Below are 19956 nucleotides of genomic sequence, written 5' to 3' on the forward strand. Positions count from 1 at the left end.
GCTGGAGCTGCGGCCCTGTGTGTAGTGGGAGGACATGCACACACACACACACGCATGTGTGTGTGCATGTGTGCATGGAGGATGGCCTTTTCCTGCTCTGGCCACAGGATATGTCTCACTGAGGTTGGACTGAAGTTCTCATGTGTGGTTGGGGGCACTTCCTCCTCTTGGGGAACTTTTCCTGCTCCACATCTTAGTTTCATAATGATTTTGGTCCGGGCAAGCTCCGGGCTGGAGATGTCAGGGGTGTGCCCAGTTCCAGCCAGTGGATCCTTTTGGGTCCTGGTGAAGCAGGCTGGGATCCATCTCCAGCAGGGCCGTGGGGGCGGCAGGCACCCCACCTGGCCCTGGAATGCTGGTAGAAAGCAGAGGCCCAGCCAGGCTGCTAAATGTCCTTGTCCCTGTTCACCCTCAGGTGGTCTTTGTTTAAGTTCTTTCCAAATTTCTCACTGAGCTGTTGGATCAGATCTGCCAGCTCGCCAGTGGCTTGGGATTTTTCTTCGAGGAGTTCGTAGCGAAGGCTAGAGATATCTTGTTTGATTTCCTTCAGCTCACCTGTAAAGACAGATAAGATTTGGCTGAGTCTAAGCAAATAGGAGGAAGGGCTCACCCTGCACACAGGCCCAGCCTGCCCCGGAGGTCACGTGGTGGTGGTGGAGGTGGAGGGAGCTGTCTGACTTAGGTGCCACCCATCTTCCCACCACTGAACAACACCCTCATCTTCCATCTGCCACCCCCTCCTTCCATTTCTGGGAAGCCTCAGGAGATCGGGGCTGTGTATTGTGTCTCAAGCTCCTTTCACAGACTGGCGTTGAGAATGTTGGTCTCCAAGCCATTAAAAGCAGATTTCAAGACTGAGCCATTCCCCCTCATTAACTGGAACATTTGTTTTCCTGATGCTCTGTTTGGCTCTGTCAATATTTGCAGAGAAGGGAAACCGCAAGTGCTGGCGAGGATGGTTCCGCACATCGGATCCATCCACAGAGCCTGTCAGCTTCCTGGGAATGAGTTGGCTGGTGGAAGGGGTCCCCTGAGCCTAGAGAAGCCACACGGCCTCACTGACATAGCCCCCCCTCCCCTAACAAGGGACCACCACATACAGACTTGCACTTTTTTTTTTTTTTTTGGCCAGTCCTGGGCCTTGGACTCAGGGCCTGAGCACTGTCCCTGGCTTCTTCCCGCTCAAGGCTAGCACTCTGCCACTTGAGCCACAACGCCGCTTCTGGCCGTTTTCTGTATATGTGGTGCTGGGGAATCGAGCCTAGGGCCTCGTGTATCCGAGGCAGGCACTCTTGCCACTAGGCTATATCCCCAGCCCCATTGCACTTTTTTTTGTTTGTCAGTCCTGGGACTTGAACTTGGGGCCTGGGTGCTGTCCCTGAGCTTTTGGGCTCAAGGCTAGTGCTTTACCATTTGAGCCACACTTCCTACCTTTTGCTGGTTAATTGGACATGAGTCCAATACAGACTTTTCTGCCTGGCCTAGCTTCAAAAGGCAATCCTCAGATCTTGGCCTCCTGGATAGCTAGGATGATAGGCCTGAGCCACCTGTGCCCGGGAGACTTTTACCCATGTGGTTAGAAGTCCAGTGAGTAGATCAGAGCTGGGAGAATCTTTCCTATTAACCCACAAAGGGAAACAGAAAGGTTCTTTTCTGATACTTAAAAGTTGGGCTTGACTCAGATGGAAGCCCACTGCCTTTGGAATATTTTTCACCTGTTTCCCAGGTAGGTTTTGCATAAAACGTGGAGGTTATAAAGGTCCAGCTTAATCTATTTGGGCAAATGCATACACCTCTCTCTTCTTTGTATCAGCTTCTTCTTTGTATCGGCTGGGCGCCCCCGTTATAGCACCGTCCAAGCTGTGTTGCTCCTGTGCACTCCCTGTCACCTTCTCCTGTCAGCTCTGTTCATGTCAGCCATGGCCACGAGCTGTTTGGCACTGTTTTGCGTGACGACTGGCAGTCAAGTTAGAGACCAAGAAGTAGCAATGGGTAGTAGCCAAGTGCTCATTCCCTAGTCAGGAACCCGTGAGGTCCTTCCTGAGTTTCAGGGTATACCCCGGGTGGCCCAAGGTGAGGCTGAGTTCTACTCAGTGGCCAGGCTGTGTGGGTAACCCCTGTAGCTCAAGCTGAGGGGGAGGTAGAGTGATTTAGTCATGGAGGAGGCTGTTTCTGGGCGGCACATATTTATTCTAGGAATCTAAAAGAAGTTAATGACTGGGTATAACATCGTGTGCTTTATAACTTATGTGTAATTACTTAAAATAGACTGGAAAATGGCCCAAACAGTGAATAGAAGGTGATTTGGAAAACTTCAGGGTGTATGAAAGTTGCTTGATGCTATTATTGATAATGCAAGCTCCATAACCTATCGGGGTTCTGTGATTCATTAACTGTGGGTATGGCCTGGGGATCTGCATTTCTATCATTGGGTACCTGGTACCTAGGTTGGGGCGGGGGGCGGTGGGATAGTTAGAGGAACATGACTCCTTGTCAAGAGTCTGAGGACTTGAAACAGAGACAAGATGGGGTCGGCTGGAACTAAGTCAGTGGCAGACTCTGCAAATGGGATGCAAGCTACCCTGTCTGTATGTGCACCCACAGAGTGAGGTTCAGGGACCAGGATTTGGGATGATTCCTGAACTCCAGGAATGCAAGGCTAGCTCAGAGAAGCCGTCACTGAGGGAGGGTCAGTGGCATTCTCATCCTCCATGTCCATTTCTTAACCTCCCACATTCTGTGGGAGAATAGGCCATGTGACATGGCAAATGGGAACTAAGGCCAATCAGCTGGTCTTCAAATAAGGAACCTTTCCTGGGTTATCCATGGGAAGCCAGTCTAAACACTTGAGGCCTTAAAGGTGGAGAAGGAAGGCAGAAGAGGGGCAACACCTGGGGGTGGAGACTCAGCTGCTGGCCTCGAGGGATGGCACCATAGGGAGAGATTACAGAGTGGCCTCTGGGTTTCGACTCAGGGAGGCCTTCTCAAGAAAATGGAGACCTCAGTCCTGCCTCTCCTGGAGATGAATTCTACCTATACTGAAGGAGACAAGGGAACTTATTCTTTCCAAGAATATCCAGAAAGAAGCACATCACTCCCACCACACTGTGGTTTCCACTCTTGGAGACCCTGGTCTGACTTGTAGCCTGTAGAACGTAACATTTTCTTAGTGCCCTCGCTTACCTTCGTTGACTTCGTCGTTTTCTCTGTCCACCTGGGCCTTCAGGACATATCTTTTTATGAGCCGTTTCATGATCTTCTGAAATGAGAAGCAAGAAAAGGCTTAGAGATGTCTTGGTCTAGCACAGACGCCATCTTCAAGGTGTAGATGTCACACGAAGCTTCCCTCTCCGCACTCCAGCCCCTCATTCTGGAGGGGGCCCCGCCTAGTGGGGGAACCCGGTTGTTCATCCTGGCAGGTCAGCTTAGGTAGAACTCTGGAGGACCTCTTGGATGTAACACAAGAGGCGTGCCATTCTCTAGAGGAGGCTGGCCTGTGCGGGAGTCAGGGCTGCAGGCCAAGTCTCCTGAAGTTTGGGAAGTAGTGGTTGCTGGACCTCTGGGGAGTTGGTGGAGAGACCACTTCGCAGGACCCTCTCCCTCCCCATCCCCCCAGGCCTGGCCCTGAGCAGCCAGTCATGCAGGGAGCCCCAGATCCCAGCCCTTAGCTTCCACGAGGCACATACACTCTGTTCTTTAAGCAAATGAGGCATGAACATTTAAGAGCCACCAAGAATAGAGCCAAGTGGAAGAAAGACCGCAGGAGGTGAACTTTGGATTTTGCCAGCTAGTTGTTCCAGGGTGCTTGAGAAATCACAGGATTTAAAAATATTCTAGAAGCAGAGACTGTTGACTCTGGGGAAAGATGAGTGTTCAACAGAGAGAAGACAGGTTTCCCCACGCTGGCCCTCCTTGTCCTTGACGCCTGCTCACAAGTAGAACTGGTAGGTCACAGACAAGCCCAGAAACCAGCCCAGGGAACTGGGATTTCAGGGTCTTAGGTTGGCTGGGTGGCCTGGTGAAGGGAAAATGACTGAGAGGGTTTGCCTGGGTTTTATCACCAACTAATGGATGGTTCTCTATTTGCTTCATGGAGGAGACGGCTGAGACAGAAGCTCTGAACTGAGATTGTAAGACTTTACCCATGCTAGGCCCAGTCTTTCTCCCTTTCTCACCAATGACCCTGAGGCAGCTCATTCAAACTGGCATGACCTTCCTCCCCTCCCAGGATCTGCATTTTGGGGGTGTAGGAGTGCCTCACAGAAAAGCCGCCTCCCTGTTTCTTCTCGGAAGAAGCATAGGTTTAGCAGTCAGTGGTGAAAGCCCTGGATTTCCCAGGGACATCCCTCTTCCATCCATTAAAGCAGGTTTTATACATCATTACAATAACCTCCTTACTGTGGGAATCAATGATGTGCTTTCCATGTTGAATCAGAGAAGCAAAACCAAGTGTTGTTTTCAACCATCCTGCACATACCTAAGTATCTGTCATTCTCACTGAATGAAAAAATATTCAGGAGTGTTCCTCTACTGCACATTCTCAGGCAGACCTGAGTTAAAAAGGATCGAGATAAAGTTTATTTTTATCTTATTGGTTTTTATGTGAATTATTTCTTTTCAATCACTTCCTCTTTGCTTAAAAATTTTATAAAAGGCTTTCCTGTTCATGGACTCTGTTATAAAATAGGTGGATTATGGTTTGGTTGTAATAGGGTATGAACTCAGGGCCTCACACTTGCATGGTGTGTTCTACCACTTGAACCATATATCCAGACCTAGTTATAGTGTGTGGCCTTTTCCAGGCAATGAACCCTCGCTGAAGTGCAGTGAGATGCAAGTTGTCTCCACTGACAGGTGAAGACACCCAGGCTGGAGAGAGGGAGGTGACTTCTCGAGGTCACACAGGCAGGGAACAGCAGATTTAGAAATCAGAGCTGGGGCTAGGTCAAGGGCAAGATAGTTCTGAGACTGAGTTGCATTGCTCATTAACCAGCATCCCTTCAGAGAAGGCTTGGGCTGCTTCTCCCCATCTCAGTATCTGTAGGAGCAAGATTGTTGGTGCTCCTAACTGAAAGTCTAAAATGGTTGGAAGACAGCCTCAAGTTCTATTTAACATGGATGCCACAGAGGCTAGCGGCTTCCTAGAGCAGACAGACATGTGGTACTTCCACCTTCCCAGGGAGTGGGGGGAAATGTGTTCTTTTGTAATGTCTCCTTTTGGGTCTTCCATAGACTACATTTGGCTTGTAGAGAAGAACTTTTGTCTAACCCCTGCCCCTGCTCCTGTGGAGATGGGCACATTTAGCAGCAATACTCAGGCAGAAGAGGACTCAAGTGGATGCAAATGAGCTGCACAATGGGTAGCCAACAGTTGCCACAAAAGTTCCCCAGCCCGGACTCCCAGAGGCCGGCAGGCTTCTGGCGGCTGCTGGTGGAGGGGAGCCTAGACCATCTTTCTACCATGGAGGCAGTATTCCTCATTCAACCAGAGTGACCCAGGACTGCCAACGAAGGGGACATAAATGGTAGGCTGAAGTTGGTGGAATGGAATCTGAATGGAAGCAGCCTTACGACCCAGGAACAGAGAAACTGAGGAACATGTGGACAAGCAAGCATCCCTTAGACTCGGAATAGAAGAATGAGCACAGACAAGTTGTCTTTCCTATTAGCTTTGATCTTGACAGCAAAGACTATGTAGATGGTGATAAATGAAGACAGCCCAATGGATTTCTGGGGGAAGATACTGTGTCATGAAGATTGGGCTTTATTTGGGTGCTGGACTGTGCCTAGATTCCACAATTGATTTGGAATGTGGCTTGTTTACTTCGTCACAAAGAAATACGCCTCTCAGGGAATGGACAGGTGAACCACTGGGTTTCCAGCACTGGCCAGTTAGGTCACAGGAAGCTTTGAGAGGAGGTCATCCACCAGTAGCCTGATTTTGTTCCATTGTTTGGTCTCATGTGTACAGAGTTCAGATTGGAAAGGACATCACAAAAGTGAGAAAGGAGTTTCATGAAAAATAACAAGTCAGATTCCTGAGTACCTAAGCAAAGCAAGGTATACAGTGTCTATAGCTGCCTTCTCCCTAAGGACAAAGAGCTGCATAATGTAGATGAGCTTACAACAGACACGGGAAAGAGAATCGCCATCCTGGAGGCCCTGTGAAGACACAGGAAGGATGCAAGCTCCCTAACTTGTGTGAATGAAGGACAGTGCTCTGCCATCTTGGGAATGTACAGGAACTATGGTGGTGGGAGGGGCCTACCATGCAATCAGTGAGAGTATCAGAGAGGATACAAGAGGCTCCTCATATTTCTCACACATAAGGAAGCTGTTTTGGGATGGATACAATCTGGAAGGCCACCAGTGGGTCCAAGGAAACTGGGGCACCATGCTCAGTTCCCTGTGCAGTTCATCCCTTTCCCCTGCATTGCTGGCAAAGGCTGAGTTGCACCAGGGCCATCTCTTGTTCGCTGTTCTCTCCTCAGGCCCAGTTGGAGGGCTCAGGTAGATCTTACTGTGGGGAGATTTGTCAAAGCCAGGCAAGGCAGGGTTTGGCAGTGCTGTGGCGAGGGATGACAGGCAAGCACCTAAACAATGTGGTGTGATGAGAGCCAGCTGGATTTCACCCCCTTGTGTAGCCTGGGCCACAGTGTCAGTTCCCTCGGTGGAAATGGTGGAAATGGCATGAAGGTTTGCTAGCACTTTCTCCTGGTACCATGCAAAGAATGCACCTACTGCGGTGTCTAGCTTGTTTCCAGCTGCCCCTTAGGGCTCAGGAAAACACCTAGCAGGGCCCAGCAGACTGCTACTCCTGCCCCTTTAGCTCCACCCCTGTGAGGCCTGCTGGCTGAGGTTTTTTTTCTTTCTTCTTTTCTGTGATTTGAATATGTATTTGAGTATGTAGCCTGGGGCTTCTCTCTCTGGATTCACAAAATACAAGGTGAGCAAAGCCTTCCAAGGTCATCAGTAGCCTGAAGCTGCTCCAGGACCATTTTTGTCAGTACCAGGCGTGTCGGGGAGATTTGAGGCTGCAAGGATTTAGTCCCTGATGATAAAAGGCAGAAGCTGGATCACTTGGGGAGACCATTCAGAAATGGCTCCTGCATCCTTTCCAGTACCGGAGATTCTCATATCATCAGTCTTTATCTCAGTAGCTGACTCTGTGCTAAAGCAGCAGAGATTTGGCCCTAACCCATTAGGATTTTCTATCTTTTCTGTGACCCAGATAATCTATACCTCTTTCAGAAAAGCAGAGGAAAGAAAAATCCTTCCAGTGACCAAAGGATTTGGGCTGTAAAATAACTTGAGGCAGATCAAACTGGGCAGCCCCAATTTTGTGCACAATTACACACGCGCGATTTGCCAGTTTCTATCCTGTGCCATCTGATAAAACCGGAAGTGCTTTGAGGAATGAGTCGTTTCTTAATGATGCAATTAAATCCTCCGGCTGCAGTGCCAGCTTCTGAGACACAGAAGAAGTGATTGAATTAGAGATCTGCGTCTGGAAGCTGTTAACGTCTGTCATTGTTCCCCCTGGGACATGGCCCCAGAACACAGCACCACCTCACCTCTGTCCAAAAGGGTGCCCAAGACAGCTCCCAATTTATGTCTGTTAAGAACTGACCAAAATGAACCAGGCATCCGTGGTCATATTTGTAATCTTAGCTACTTGGAAGCTGAGAATGGGAAGATCGCTATTGCAAATCAGTGCTGGGAGAAAAATCCATGGCACTGAAGAATCTGAATGTGATGAGATGATGCTTGCCTGTCATCCCAGCTACAAAGGGAAGAAATTTTAAAAACTTTGCATCTAGGTGTAGGCCCCTCACAGGAAGAAAAATCAATCTGAAAAATAAGTAGTATAATCTGGGTACCTGTGGCTCACATCTGTATTCTTAGCTACTCAGAAGGTTGAGCTCTGATGGATTGGAGCCAGCTCAGGCAGAATCAACAAAAATCCAGGTTGGTGGTATGGCTTAAGGGCTAGAACACTAGTCAGGCAAGCAGGATAGAGCATAGGCTCCTGAGTTCAAACCCTGGGGTGTCATAAATACACACATATACACATGCACACACACATACACGGTAATAATAGAGGGCTGACACAATGACTCAGAAGTGGAGCACCTGTCTAGCATACATGAGGTCTTGAGGTCCAACCCTAGGACCACCCAAAACAAACAACAACAAAACCCCGAACAACAGGAGACCACTGGAGAGTGTCAGGCAGGGAAAGAACGGCTGGTCCTTCTGTCATCCATAAGTTGTGGTTACCATTTATCACCAGCTTGGGAATTGGTTCAAACAGATACAGACACTTGGCACTGATTTCCAGGAGCCAAGCAAGGATTGCGAACATCAAAGGTCATTTTCTAATTTTTCCAACCACACAGACTTGGCAGGCCACCAGTGCCCAGGCAGGGAGCTCCATGCAGACACCAATATCCATCTGGTTGCTAAAGATACCTACCGGAGAGCCATGAGGGTACTGCTGCTTCCTCCCCTCGGCCCAGCCCAACTTCCGGTCTCATTGGCTGTCTGCCCACAGTGTCCACTTGACTCTCCACCATCCCTCTGACACCCAAGTAAAGGCCATCCCCCCTCCTCAGTGAAGTTACCATCTAGTTGTTGGCTTTCTTAGAGAACTTAAGACTTTAATCTCTATCCCTGGCAGTGGTCAGGCTCTGCCTTGCTTCTTACCTCCACCATGCCTTCTGCCCAGGGACCTTTCCAGATGGATGCTCCTCATCTTTCTGGAAGGTTCCCCAGAGCTGCTGCTCCTCCCCCCACCCCCCATGAAGGTATCCTTCTAAAGCAGGGACTCTCTGGTTTATCTCCACTTCTGAGCCCTGTTCTTTTCTTCTTGGCTCTTTTCTCAATCAGATGGCACCTCTTTTACCTGTGTTTTCTCTTGTTCTCTGTCTCTCTCCCCCTTCCTAGCATGGACCTGCGACTAAGCTAGGAACTGCGCCTGTGGCGTATAGTAGACATTCAATCAATTCTTGTCATTGGGCCCCTGACAGAATGAAGGAGCCATGTTCTAGGAGGGTGACCCACCCAGCAATGTTCAGCTGCTTCTCCTGCTTGGGAGGAGTGTGCTCACCTGGTATCTTGTGGGCTTGCTGAAGGTGTTATTTGCTGTCAGGTTTTCAGAATTCTTCATGCCCGCCTGATAGCGAGTCTTCTGGAAGAAAAAAAAACACACATACATACCCACATGGCAAGACTTGAATGAGTGATATTCATCTATAGGGCTTCTTCCAGAAGAACCTTCTGGAAGTTGATTTTCCCCCGATGCCTAGCTTCCTATGATATTCTTTCTGGGAATTGTAGTTCCAGGAGGTGTTCAGTGGGGCTACAGGATGTCCTCTGGCTCACACGAGCTATGTTACCTGGGTGTCATTCCTCTAGGCCTGCACTAACCAGAATGGAGAATCTCTAGGACAAGGAGAAACTTTTCTCTCATAGATCCTTTTCCAGATATGCCTTCTGAGAAGAGCGATCCCACAGGAGTCCATTAAGGGGTTTCCTCCTCTTGGGGACTCGAAGCTCAGATGTTGCCAAGTCCCCAGCAGTGTTCCTATCCCAGGAAATCTGGTACTCCAGGCAGACTCTGCAGAGAAGGCCCTCCTAGCTGTTCCCCCAGGGGCTGCCGTCCACATCAACACCCACACCCTCTGCTCCCTCCTAGCCCTGTCCCCAGACGTTACCTACCCTGAATCTGGAATTCAGCATGCCCATTTCAAGGTCGTTTTCACAGCTTTTGGCCTTAGATTTGCAGAGTTTTATGAGGCACATCTTGATTCTCATTATGAGATAATAAAAGGATTTAGGACTTGGCACTAGATTAAAAGGAGCAGGTAGAGTCCTTCCCTCATCAAAGTAGGACAGCCAGAGCTTTGCTCGGGCAAATTTCCATTCCACGTCTGCATCCTCCTGTGGAACAAGGGAGTCAACAGCACAGGGTCAAAGGTCACCACGAGGAGTGCAGATGCAGGCTGCAGGTTCTGAGAGAAGACCTCTGGTGGAGTTATGGGAGTGGTTGCACACACACATACACACACACACACACACACACACACACTATAGCTGGCATAATAATCAGGCTTCCTTTCACTAAGTCCAGATCCCTGAATTTTTCTTTTCTTTTTTTTTGTTGGTTGTGGGGCTTGAACTCAGGGCCTGGGCTCTTTTGCTCAAGGCTAGTGCTGTACCACTTGAGTCACAGCACCACTTCCGGTTCTCTTGTGGTTCATTGGCAATAAGAGTCTCATGGACTTTCCTGCCCTGGGCTAGCTTTGAACCACAAGCCTCAGATCTCAGCCTCTTAAGTAGCTGGGATGACAGGTGTGAGCCACTAGCGCCTAGCCCCTGAATCATTCTTGAAGCTCTACACCTTAGAATTCATGGTGGAGAAGCCTCAGCCTGAGCAAGCCATTCTCCCATATTCTCCACTGTTGTGTTTTTTAAACCCATCTATTCCACATGTAGCCTACCAAAGGACTTCCACCCCACCACTTAATCTTGTTATCTGTTCATTTTTACAGTCCCACTAGCAGATTCACCACTACCCATAACATCTGGGTATTTATTTCTCTATTAGAGAATACAGTATGAGCCAACACCCAGTAGGATTGCATTGTAAGACACAAAGGTGAACCCCCTGAAGTTAGGTCTCAGTGCTCTACCAGCCACAGTATGAAAAGTGAAGTGGGACAGGTGGCATTCATTTCAGTAGTATCACTAATTTAATGGATCCACAGTGTTATTTCAGTAAGTAATCAGAGTATTGCCCGGGGAGCATACATGTGCCTAGGATGCACAAGACCTTGGGTTTAATCCTCAGGACCACCAAAAAAATAATTAGTATTGATAAATCTTTCCTTTCGCTTGGCCTACTCAGTTTTGGAAAGCCAGTGTGAATCTTTGACTCAACCACACGTGTCTATGTGAGCTAGTCTCATTTCAGGTGCTCCGTAGTTACAAGTGGTCGTTGGCTACCATTTTGGAAAACCAAGTATTCATATAAAAGGGTGTTTCTTACTGGTTGGAGTGCTTCCAGGGAGCCAAGAGATACAGTGTACATGACCCAAGGGACGCAAAGTGTGACCCTGCCTTGTTACACCCAGGTTCTCTTCCCTAGTGATGGAATCAGAATAATAATGGAGAATGGGTGTCCATTCCTGAGAGCTGAGTGGGTGTGCTCAGAGGCATGGAATCTTTGAACTTCTACCCTCAGAAAACAGTGTGAGGCCAGTTTTTCTTTTAATTTAAATTTTAATATTATTTTTGTTAGTATTGGGGTATAAATTCAGAGCCTTACACTTGCTTGGCAGATACTCTATCACTTAACCCTACCTCCAGTCCCCCTTTTGTGGCTTTATTTTTTAGACATGGTCTCACCCTTTTTGCCTGGGGCCGGCCTTAGACTGTGATCCCTCCTACTTATGGCTTCTCCTGTCTCCTGAGTGAGATCCCTTAACTCTTATGGTCCAGGCTGGCACTGTACCACTCGAGCCACCCCTCCGGTTCTGGCCTTTCTCAGTAGTTAATTGGTGATATGTGTCTCACGGGCTTTTTTATCAAGCAACCAAAGGAGGAAGCCCACTTCCGATGGGCTGGCCTTACCTCGATTTCCTGGTAGGAGTTGTTGATCATGGCTATGAGCATGTTGAGCAGCACTACCACCATGGTGACATTGTACACGCCATACAGCACATAGCCAATGTTCTCAATGAACTTGTGGTCGTATTTCAGCACCACCGAGATGACTTCGGAGAGGCCAAATATGGACCAAAATAAGGTTTTAAAACTTTCTTCAACCCTAGGAGGAAGCAGATGACCCTTGTGAGGTTGGATCAGCTCATGCTTTGTGGAGGGAACCTGCCCTTCAACACCCCAGAGCTCAGTGGTCTCCTGGGAGAGGGGCTGGGATAGTGTGTGTGTGTGGGGGGAAGGGTGCACAGGCTACATTCTGAAATAATGAGATAGTTATAAGTTCTGAGAAGACAGCAGTTTCTTTTCTTATCCAGTCCATTTACTGGGACTCCTGGCTGAGGGACCCTTTTTATCTTGCTGTAATTAATCAAGCATCTAAAATTAAACACCAGGGCAAATGCTTGTTTTTGAACTCTATCAGCCTCAGAAAGCACACTATTTTCTTGTTAGATTCTCAAGCATCCCAGCCTAGCTCAGAGGGGAGCGAGGGCAGTGATCTGGGGCCCACAGGTCTTTGTGCATAGAGCTAGCTGAATACATGCTACAGAAAGCTCATGGGAGCCTCACATCTGTGGCTGGATCCTTTTTTTGGGGTGGGGGGTGCTGTCCCAGGGGCTGAACTCTGGGCCTGGGCCCTGTCCCTGGGCTCTCTCTCTCTTTTTTTTTTTTTCTCCCTCAAGGCTAGCACTCTACCACTTGAGCCACAACACTACTTCGGGCTTTTCCTGTGTATTTATTAGAGATAACAGTCTCATAGACTTTCCTGCCTAGGCTGGCTTTGAACCATGATCCTTAGATCCCTATTCAGGAGACTGAAATCTGAGGATTGTAACTCAAAGCTAGCCCAGACAGGAAACTCTGTGAGACTCTTATCTCCAATTCACCAACTGAAAAGCAGAAGTGGAGCCATGGCTCAAAGTGGTAGAGCACTAGCTGTGAGCAAAAGAGCTCAGAGACAGTGCCCAGGCTCTGAGTTCAAGCCCACTGATTGACAAAGAAAAGACTAAAGCCAAAACTTATCATCTTTATCTCAGGACTATGTCAGGTTTCCAGCATCCAGTCAGAAAGCTGGATTTTGATTGGCTGGTTTAGATTACCGGGATGTAGCTGGTAATACCAGGATGGCTATGGTATATACTTCTTTTTAATACATTGAAGGTTTCGGTGATATTAGAAGAAAGGGATCCCTCCCTTTTTAACCTTCCAGGTTTTCAATACCTACCCACAAATGGCCAGGATTAACTCCATCTCCTTCCTCCTGCCCCGCCCCCGCCCCCCCCCCCCAAGCCTCCAGTGTCTCTCAAACAGTTGACAAGATGTATAAAAATAGTTGCGCTAAAAAATCCACTCCTGACTTGCATGAATTTACAGTTCTCCTGTGTGTGAGCACAAGGGTGGGGGAGAGTATGTGGTGTGTGTGAATGCAATGGAGACCAGAAGGCAGGTTGGCATGTCATTGTTTTAATTTCTCTGTGTTTCATTTCTTTGTGCCTGCACTGGGGCTTGAACTCAAGACCTCATGCTGTCCAAGTGTTTTCCTGCTCAAGGCTGGCACTCTACCACTTGAGCTACACTGGTGCTTCCAGCATTTGGGTGGTTAATGGCAGATATGAGTCTCTTGGCTTTGAGACTTTTTGTTACAGTTGCAGGTCTGCAACATCTAATGCATTGCAGTGTTGGAAAGAGTTTAGTTGGAGGTTTTTTGAAGCAACGGCCTGGGATTGGGCTGTTGCTGCACAACACCAGCTCTTGCCGTGGTGGAAGGAAAATGGCTTCTTCCCGTGAGCCACCTCATCTGTTTTGTGGAAAAGGGCGGCATTCACAGCTCTGAATGCCATATTCTATCCCAGGGCAGAATAACTTTTTTGTTATCACCCTAGCAGAAACGAACAGTGACACAGAGAACTCTAAACCACCACGTGTGCCCCAAGTCTTCAGGTGGAAGGACATGAGTGGGATATGACCTTTCTAGAAGTTGTTGGCTTCCTGGCAGGATTAGGTTAAAAGCTGAAGACTGAGGGCCCCTGGGGGAGGGCTAGGTATGCAGGTGCCAGCCAGGGGCTACGCACGTGCCACAAACAAGCTAAGAAGACAATACCAGGCCAGAGAGAGGCTTCCTCCAGACGTCGCTTCCATTTCTTACCTCGTGATGCCCACAGACACTTGGCTGACACTAAATGAAGTAAGCAACAAAAGATCACAGCCAGGGGAAAACCTTCCAAATTTCCATGAGATAACATGGATTAAAAAAATTTGGCATCTACGGAAAAAGCGTTCAATAAAATCCAGCACCCATTTATGCTAAAAGCCCTGGAAAAACTGGGATTCCAGGGAACATTCCTGAATATAATCAAGGCAGTTTATGACAAACCAACAGCAAGCATAACTCTAAATGGTGAAAAACTAAAGCCATTCCCTTTAAAATCAGGAACAAGGCAGGGATGTCCACTCTCTCCCCTGCTCTTCAACATAGTACTAGAATTCCTAGCCAGAGCAATTAGGCAAGAAGAAAATATAAAGGGGATCCAAATAGGAAAAGATGAAGTTAAACTTTCTCTCTTCGCAGATGGCATGATCCTATACCTAAAGAACCCCATAGACTCTACCCCCAAGCTACTAGAGCTGATCCAAAACTTTGGCAAAGTTGCAGGATATAAAATAAACCTTCAAAAATCAATGGCCTTTCTCTATGCTAATGACCCGAAGACCGAGGCTGAAATCAGGAAAGCAACTCCTTTTGCAATAGCCCCCAAAAACATAAAATACCTAGGAATAACTTTTTTTGGGGGCCAGTCCTGGGGCTTGGAATCAGGGCCTGAGCACTGTCCCTGGCTTCTTTTTGCTCAAGGCTAGCTCTCTGCCACTTGAGCCACAGCGCCACTTCTGGCCGTTTTCTGTATATGTGGTGCTGGGGAATCGAACCCAGGGCCTCATGTATACGAGGCAAGCACTCTTGCCACTAGGCCATATCCCCAGCCCCCCTAGGAACCAAACAAGTGAAAGACCTCTTTAATGAGAACTTTAAAAGCTTGAAAAACGAAATTAAGTCAGAACTAAGGAAATGGAAAAACCGCCCATGCTCCTGGATTGGGAGGATTAATATAATCAAAATGGCAATATTGCCAAAGGCTACAAATTCAATGCAATACCCATTAATATCCCAACATCATTTTTTAATGAAATAGAGGAAGCAATCCAGAAATTCATATGGAACAATAAAAGACCTAGAATAGCAAAAACAATCCTAAGCAGAAAGAACAGTGCTGGAGGAATTACAATACCCAACTTCAAGCTGTATTATAAAGCTATAGTAATAAAAAACAGCTTGGTATTGGCACCGGAATAGGCCTGAAGACCAATGGACCAGAATTGAAGACCCAGAAATGAACCCACAGAACTACGCCTACTTAATCTTTGATAAAGGAGCTAAAACAATAGTATGGAAGAAAGATAGCCTCTTTAACAAACTGTGCTGGAAAAACTGGCTCAACACATGCAACAAACTAAAACTAGATCCTTATATATCACCCTGCACCAAAATCAATTCCAAATGGATTAAAGACCTCGAAATCAAAACAGATACCCTGAAAACACTAAAGGAAGGAGTAGGAGAAACACTTGGGCTCCTTGGCGCAGGACAGAACTTCCTTAACAAAGACCCAGAAAGGCTACAAATCAAAGAAAGGTTGGACAAATGGGACTGCATCAAACTGCAGAGCTTCTGCACGGCAAAGGACATAGCTCGCAAGATAAACAGAAAGCCCACAGACTGGGAGATCTTTACTGGACATTCAACAGACAAAGGCCTCATATCCAAAATATATGCAGAACTAAAAAAATTACCTTCTTCCAAAACAAAACCGCAAAGAACCAATAGCCCCCTCATCAAGTGGGCTAAAGACTTACAAAGAGACTTCTCTGATGAGGAAATGAGAATGGCCAAGAGACATATGAAAAAATGCTCTACATCACTGGCCATAAAAGAAATGCAAATCAAAACAACATTGAGATTCCATCTCACCCCAGTAAGAATGTCATATATCAAGAAAACTAACAATAACAATTGTTGGAGGGGATGTGGCCAAAAGGGAACCCTACTTCATTGTTGGTGGGAATGTAAATGGGTTCAGCCACTCTGGCAAGCAGTATGGAGATTCCTCAGAAGGCTAAATATAGAACTCCCCTATGACCCAGCAGCCCCACTTTTGGGTATCTATCCAAAAGACCACAAACAGGGCTGGGGATATGGCCTAGTGGCAAGAATGCCTGCCTCATATACACGAGGCCCTGGGTTCGATTCCCCAGCACCACATATACAGACAGTGGCCAGAAGTGGCGCTGTGGCTCAAGTGGCAGAGTGCTAGCCTTGAGCAAAAAGAAGCCAGGGACAGTGCTCAGGCTCAGAGTCCAAGCCCCAGGACTGGCCAAAAAAAACCCAAAAAACAAAAAAAAAAGACCACAAACAAAATCACAGTAATGCACCAGCACAACAATGTTCATCGCAGCACAATTTGTCATAGCGAGAATCTGGAACCAACCCAGATGTCCCTCAGTAGACGAATGGATCAGGAAAATGTGGTACATATACACAATGGAATTTTATGCCTCTATCAGAAAGAATGACATTGTCCCATTTATAAGGAAATGGAAGGACTTGGAGAAAATTATACTAAGTGAAGTGAGCCAGACCCAAAGAAACACGGACTCTATGGTCTCCCTTATTGGGAATAATTAGTACAGGTTTAGGCAAGTCATAGCAGAGCATCACAAGGCCCAATAGCTATACCCTTATGAACACCTAAGATGATGCTAAGTGAAATGAACTCCATGTTATGGAAACAATTGTTATATCACAGTTGTAACTACTTTCAACGTCCCATGTGTATCTGTAGCTTCTATTATTGATGATGTTCTTGTATCACCTTCCTGTGGTTGTACCTACACTATCTCTGTAATCTTATCTGAGTATATTGGAAATCGTGTATACTGGTATTGGAAGTAGGAAATTGAAAGGGAATACCAAAATTGAGAGACACAGGGTAAAAAAAGACAAACAACTACAAAAGCAATACTTGCAAAACTGTTTGGTGTAAGTGAATTGAACACCTCCGGGGGGGGGGGGGGAAGGGAAAGGGGGAGGAGGGAGGGGGTATGAGGGACAAGATAACAAACAGTACAAGAAATGTATCCAATGCCTAACGTATGAAACTGTAACCTCTCTGTACATCAGTTTGATAATAAAAATTTGAAAAAAATAAAAAAAAATAATTACAAAAAAAAACCCCAAACTACCATTAGTTGGGAATATGGCCCAGTGGTAGAATGCTTGCCTTGTATACATGAAGCCCTGGGTTTGATTCCTTATATATAGAAAAGGCAGGAAGTGGTGCTGTGGCTCAAGTGCTAGAGAGCTAGCCTTGAGCAAAAAGAAGCCAGAGACAGTGGTTAGGCCCTGAGTTCAAGCCTCAGGACTGGCCAAAAAAATAAAATAAAATAAAATAAACTAACCCGAATCTTATATTCAAAGAATGGAGGGAGGGGGCAAGTTTGAATACATATATGCAGTGTAGTGATGGTGAGGATAAAGAAAGAAGATATAAGCAATTGCAAAAGAAAAAAAAATTGTAATGTTTGGTTGACTTCTTCCCACCAACCTTCACACCAAATAATAAAAATAATGAAAAAGCATACAAAAAAAATCGGCATCTATTTTTTTCCCTCTCCTCTTTTGCTTCTCACTATGAACTTGGCTGCAGAGCTTTTTATTTCTTCCCCCCGTGGTTCCTTCACTTAGGCATTCTACACCAGTGATTGGGAAGAGGCACAGCTAGCCCCTCAAACAGCATGTGTTCTGAGAAAAGAATATTTACCAATCTGCAAACATATACCCGAGCCCCCCAGTGGACCCTCCTGCTGGAGGACAGTTAACCAAGTCTGCCTTGATGGTGTTGGATTTCCTGTCGGTTTTCTATATTGTCTTCCTTACTGCATACCTGCCACATTTCTGTTGGATAGATCAAGGATTAACCTCTAGACTTGAACTTGGCCATGAGCTGAAGGAGACTCCAGGTACCAGAGGGTCAGCCTTATGGGGAATGTCCAAGTGAAAACCACCCATCCAGAGCAATAACCAGTCACACCCGCTCACTGGAAAGGCATCTCATTTAAAGTAATTGTGTATGCCTGTCCTGGGGCTTGAACTTGGGGCCTGGATGCTGTCCCTGAGCTGCTTTTGCTCAAGGCTAGTGGCTCTACCACTGGAATCACGGCACCATTTTGGCTTTTTGGGGGGAAGTTTACTGGAGATAAGGGTCTCATGGACTTTCCTCCCTGGACTGGCTTCAAACCATAATCCTCAGATTTGGGCCTCCTGAGTAGCTAGGATGACAGGCGGGAGCCAATGGTATTGGGCTCACCTCCCGAGTTCTTCTTTTTTTTTTTTTTTTTTGGCTAGTCCTGGGCCTTGGACTCAGGGCCTGAGCACTGTCCTGGCTTCTTCCCGCTCAAGGCTAGCACTCTGCCACCTGAGCCACAGTGCCCCTGCTGGCCTACCTCCCAATTTCTTAAATGACAGTGGTATGACCCTCAAAGGATCCTGTTTTTTCTGGAGCAGAATGAGTTGAGAGAACAGACTTCTTCTTTCAGGAAAGAGGGGTATAGTGGCTTCAATCACAGAGGATGGGAGATTCCCTATTGGGAGTCTTGGGTCTCACATCTGTACTACTTGTTTGTGCTATGAGCAGTGTATTAATGGAAGCAGTAACTTTACTTTTTAGTAGAGGAGATCCTATTTGCTGATTTCCACTCATTAATTGGGCAGAATTGTGTGCAACACAGTATTTTAACCACAGCCAGTCTTATAGGCATGAGCCACAGGCACTTGGTTTACTGAGTATTTATTACATGATCTTGGGCTGAGGGAAGTTTTAGAAATTGCAAAGATTGAGAGATTTGGCCTCACAAAACTTGTATCTATAAAAAAACATAGTAAAAATCCAGGTGCCAGTGGCTCACGCCTGTAATCCTAGCTACTCAGGAGGCTGAGATCTGAGGACTGCCGTTTGAAGCCAGCCTGGATAGAAGAGTCCCTGTGAGACTCTTATCGCCAATGAACCACTCAAAAACTGGAAATGGCCTTGTGGCTCAAGTAGTAGAGTGCTAGCCTTGAACACAAAGAGGCTCAGGGATAGCACACAGGCCCTGAGTTCAAGCCCCACAATTGACAAACCAAAACCAAAACCAAAACCAAAAACAATGTAGTAAAATATAAGCCAAAAGACCAAGGAAAGATTGCACATTTGCAAATGTTAGACACACAATGGATGATGCCCTTGCACATAAAGAGTCCTTATAAACCAACATGGACTCAACAGGCATCCTGGCAGAGAGGGGAAAGGGGCAGATCAAAATTTCAGTGGAAACTTGAGGCTGTGATGATAATGCCACAATTAACCTAAGCTGCTATGCTAGTATCATTTTTCAGGTTTCATGTGTGCCAGGAAATAAATGAAACCTGGCCCTCACTGCCTTAGTATTTGTCTTACCTTGACCTTGGCAGCCTACAATGATAGACTCTTAAAGAGAAGATGGGGGTTGGAAACAAGTCAATAGTATATTACTGACCCCAAGCCTGAGGCCCTGGAGCTGGCCCCAAAGTTCCAGAACGGCCCTGACACTCTTTGAGTCAGGCATTAATCATCACCTATAATTTACAGGAGTTGTGGAACTCAGGGCACAGGGCAGAAGCCTTGTCATTTGTGGAGAGATTGTTTTCACTGATTCTGCATGCGAAGCCACTCGTCTCATGAAAACATCCCCACTGCCTACTGACTCGTTCCAAGGTTAATTCTGGGGGTCTTGACAGATACTCATGGCAGCCACTGGCTTCCCATCTTTCCATGTCGGTTGCGTCAATCACAGGAGACTTCCACAAATAGCCGGAGGAGTAAGAGCCAAAGCAGGTGCTTTGGGTTCAAATCTCTGGCTGTGAGAGTCTTGGCATATTAGGCATCCTGTTGACATCTCCATTTACTCAAAAGTGTGGCTATTATTTTGACTTGGTTTTATTATTTTTTGGACATCCGTATGCAGCAGGTGGTGATGATTTGGCATCCAGAACAAAGGTGTTTCTTTTGGAGACCTTGCTCTAAAAGAAAGGTAAGGTGAGGGACTGGAGGAAAGCTCTGAGCAGGTAGATCTGTGTGCTTCTGCCTCACCCGGGAGCACAGTCCT

At 46.9% G+C, this 19956-nt stretch overlaps 1 protein-coding gene across 1 annotated transcript in view; it reads right to left on the reverse strand.

Annotated features, from left to right (window-relative positions):
• Positions 1-385: 385 nt before the first annotated feature.
• Positions 386-19956, reverse strand: part of Trpc7 (transient receptor potential cation channel subfamily C member 7) — a 123934-nt gene continuing 104363 nt past the window's right edge. Inside the window, exons 8-12 of the mRNA XM_048334241.1 lie at positions 11635-11830; positions 9721-9942; positions 9110-9190; positions 3184-3259; positions 386-555 (exon numbers count right to left, since the gene is read on the reverse strand). Of these exons, the coding sequence (XP_048190198.1) occupies positions 386-555; positions 3184-3259; positions 9110-9190; positions 9721-9942; positions 11635-11830 (745 nt within the window). The remainder of the gene's footprint in view (positions 556-3183; positions 3260-9109; positions 9191-9720; positions 9943-11634; positions 11831-19956) is intronic.

The sequence above is a fragment of the Perognathus longimembris genome, chromosome 25 (genome assembly GCF_023159225.1).
Source record: "Perognathus longimembris pacificus isolate PPM17 chromosome 25, ASM2315922v1, whole genome shotgun sequence".
Classification (NCBI taxonomy): domain Eukaryota; kingdom Metazoa; phylum Chordata; class Mammalia; order Rodentia; family Heteromyidae; genus Perognathus; species Perognathus longimembris.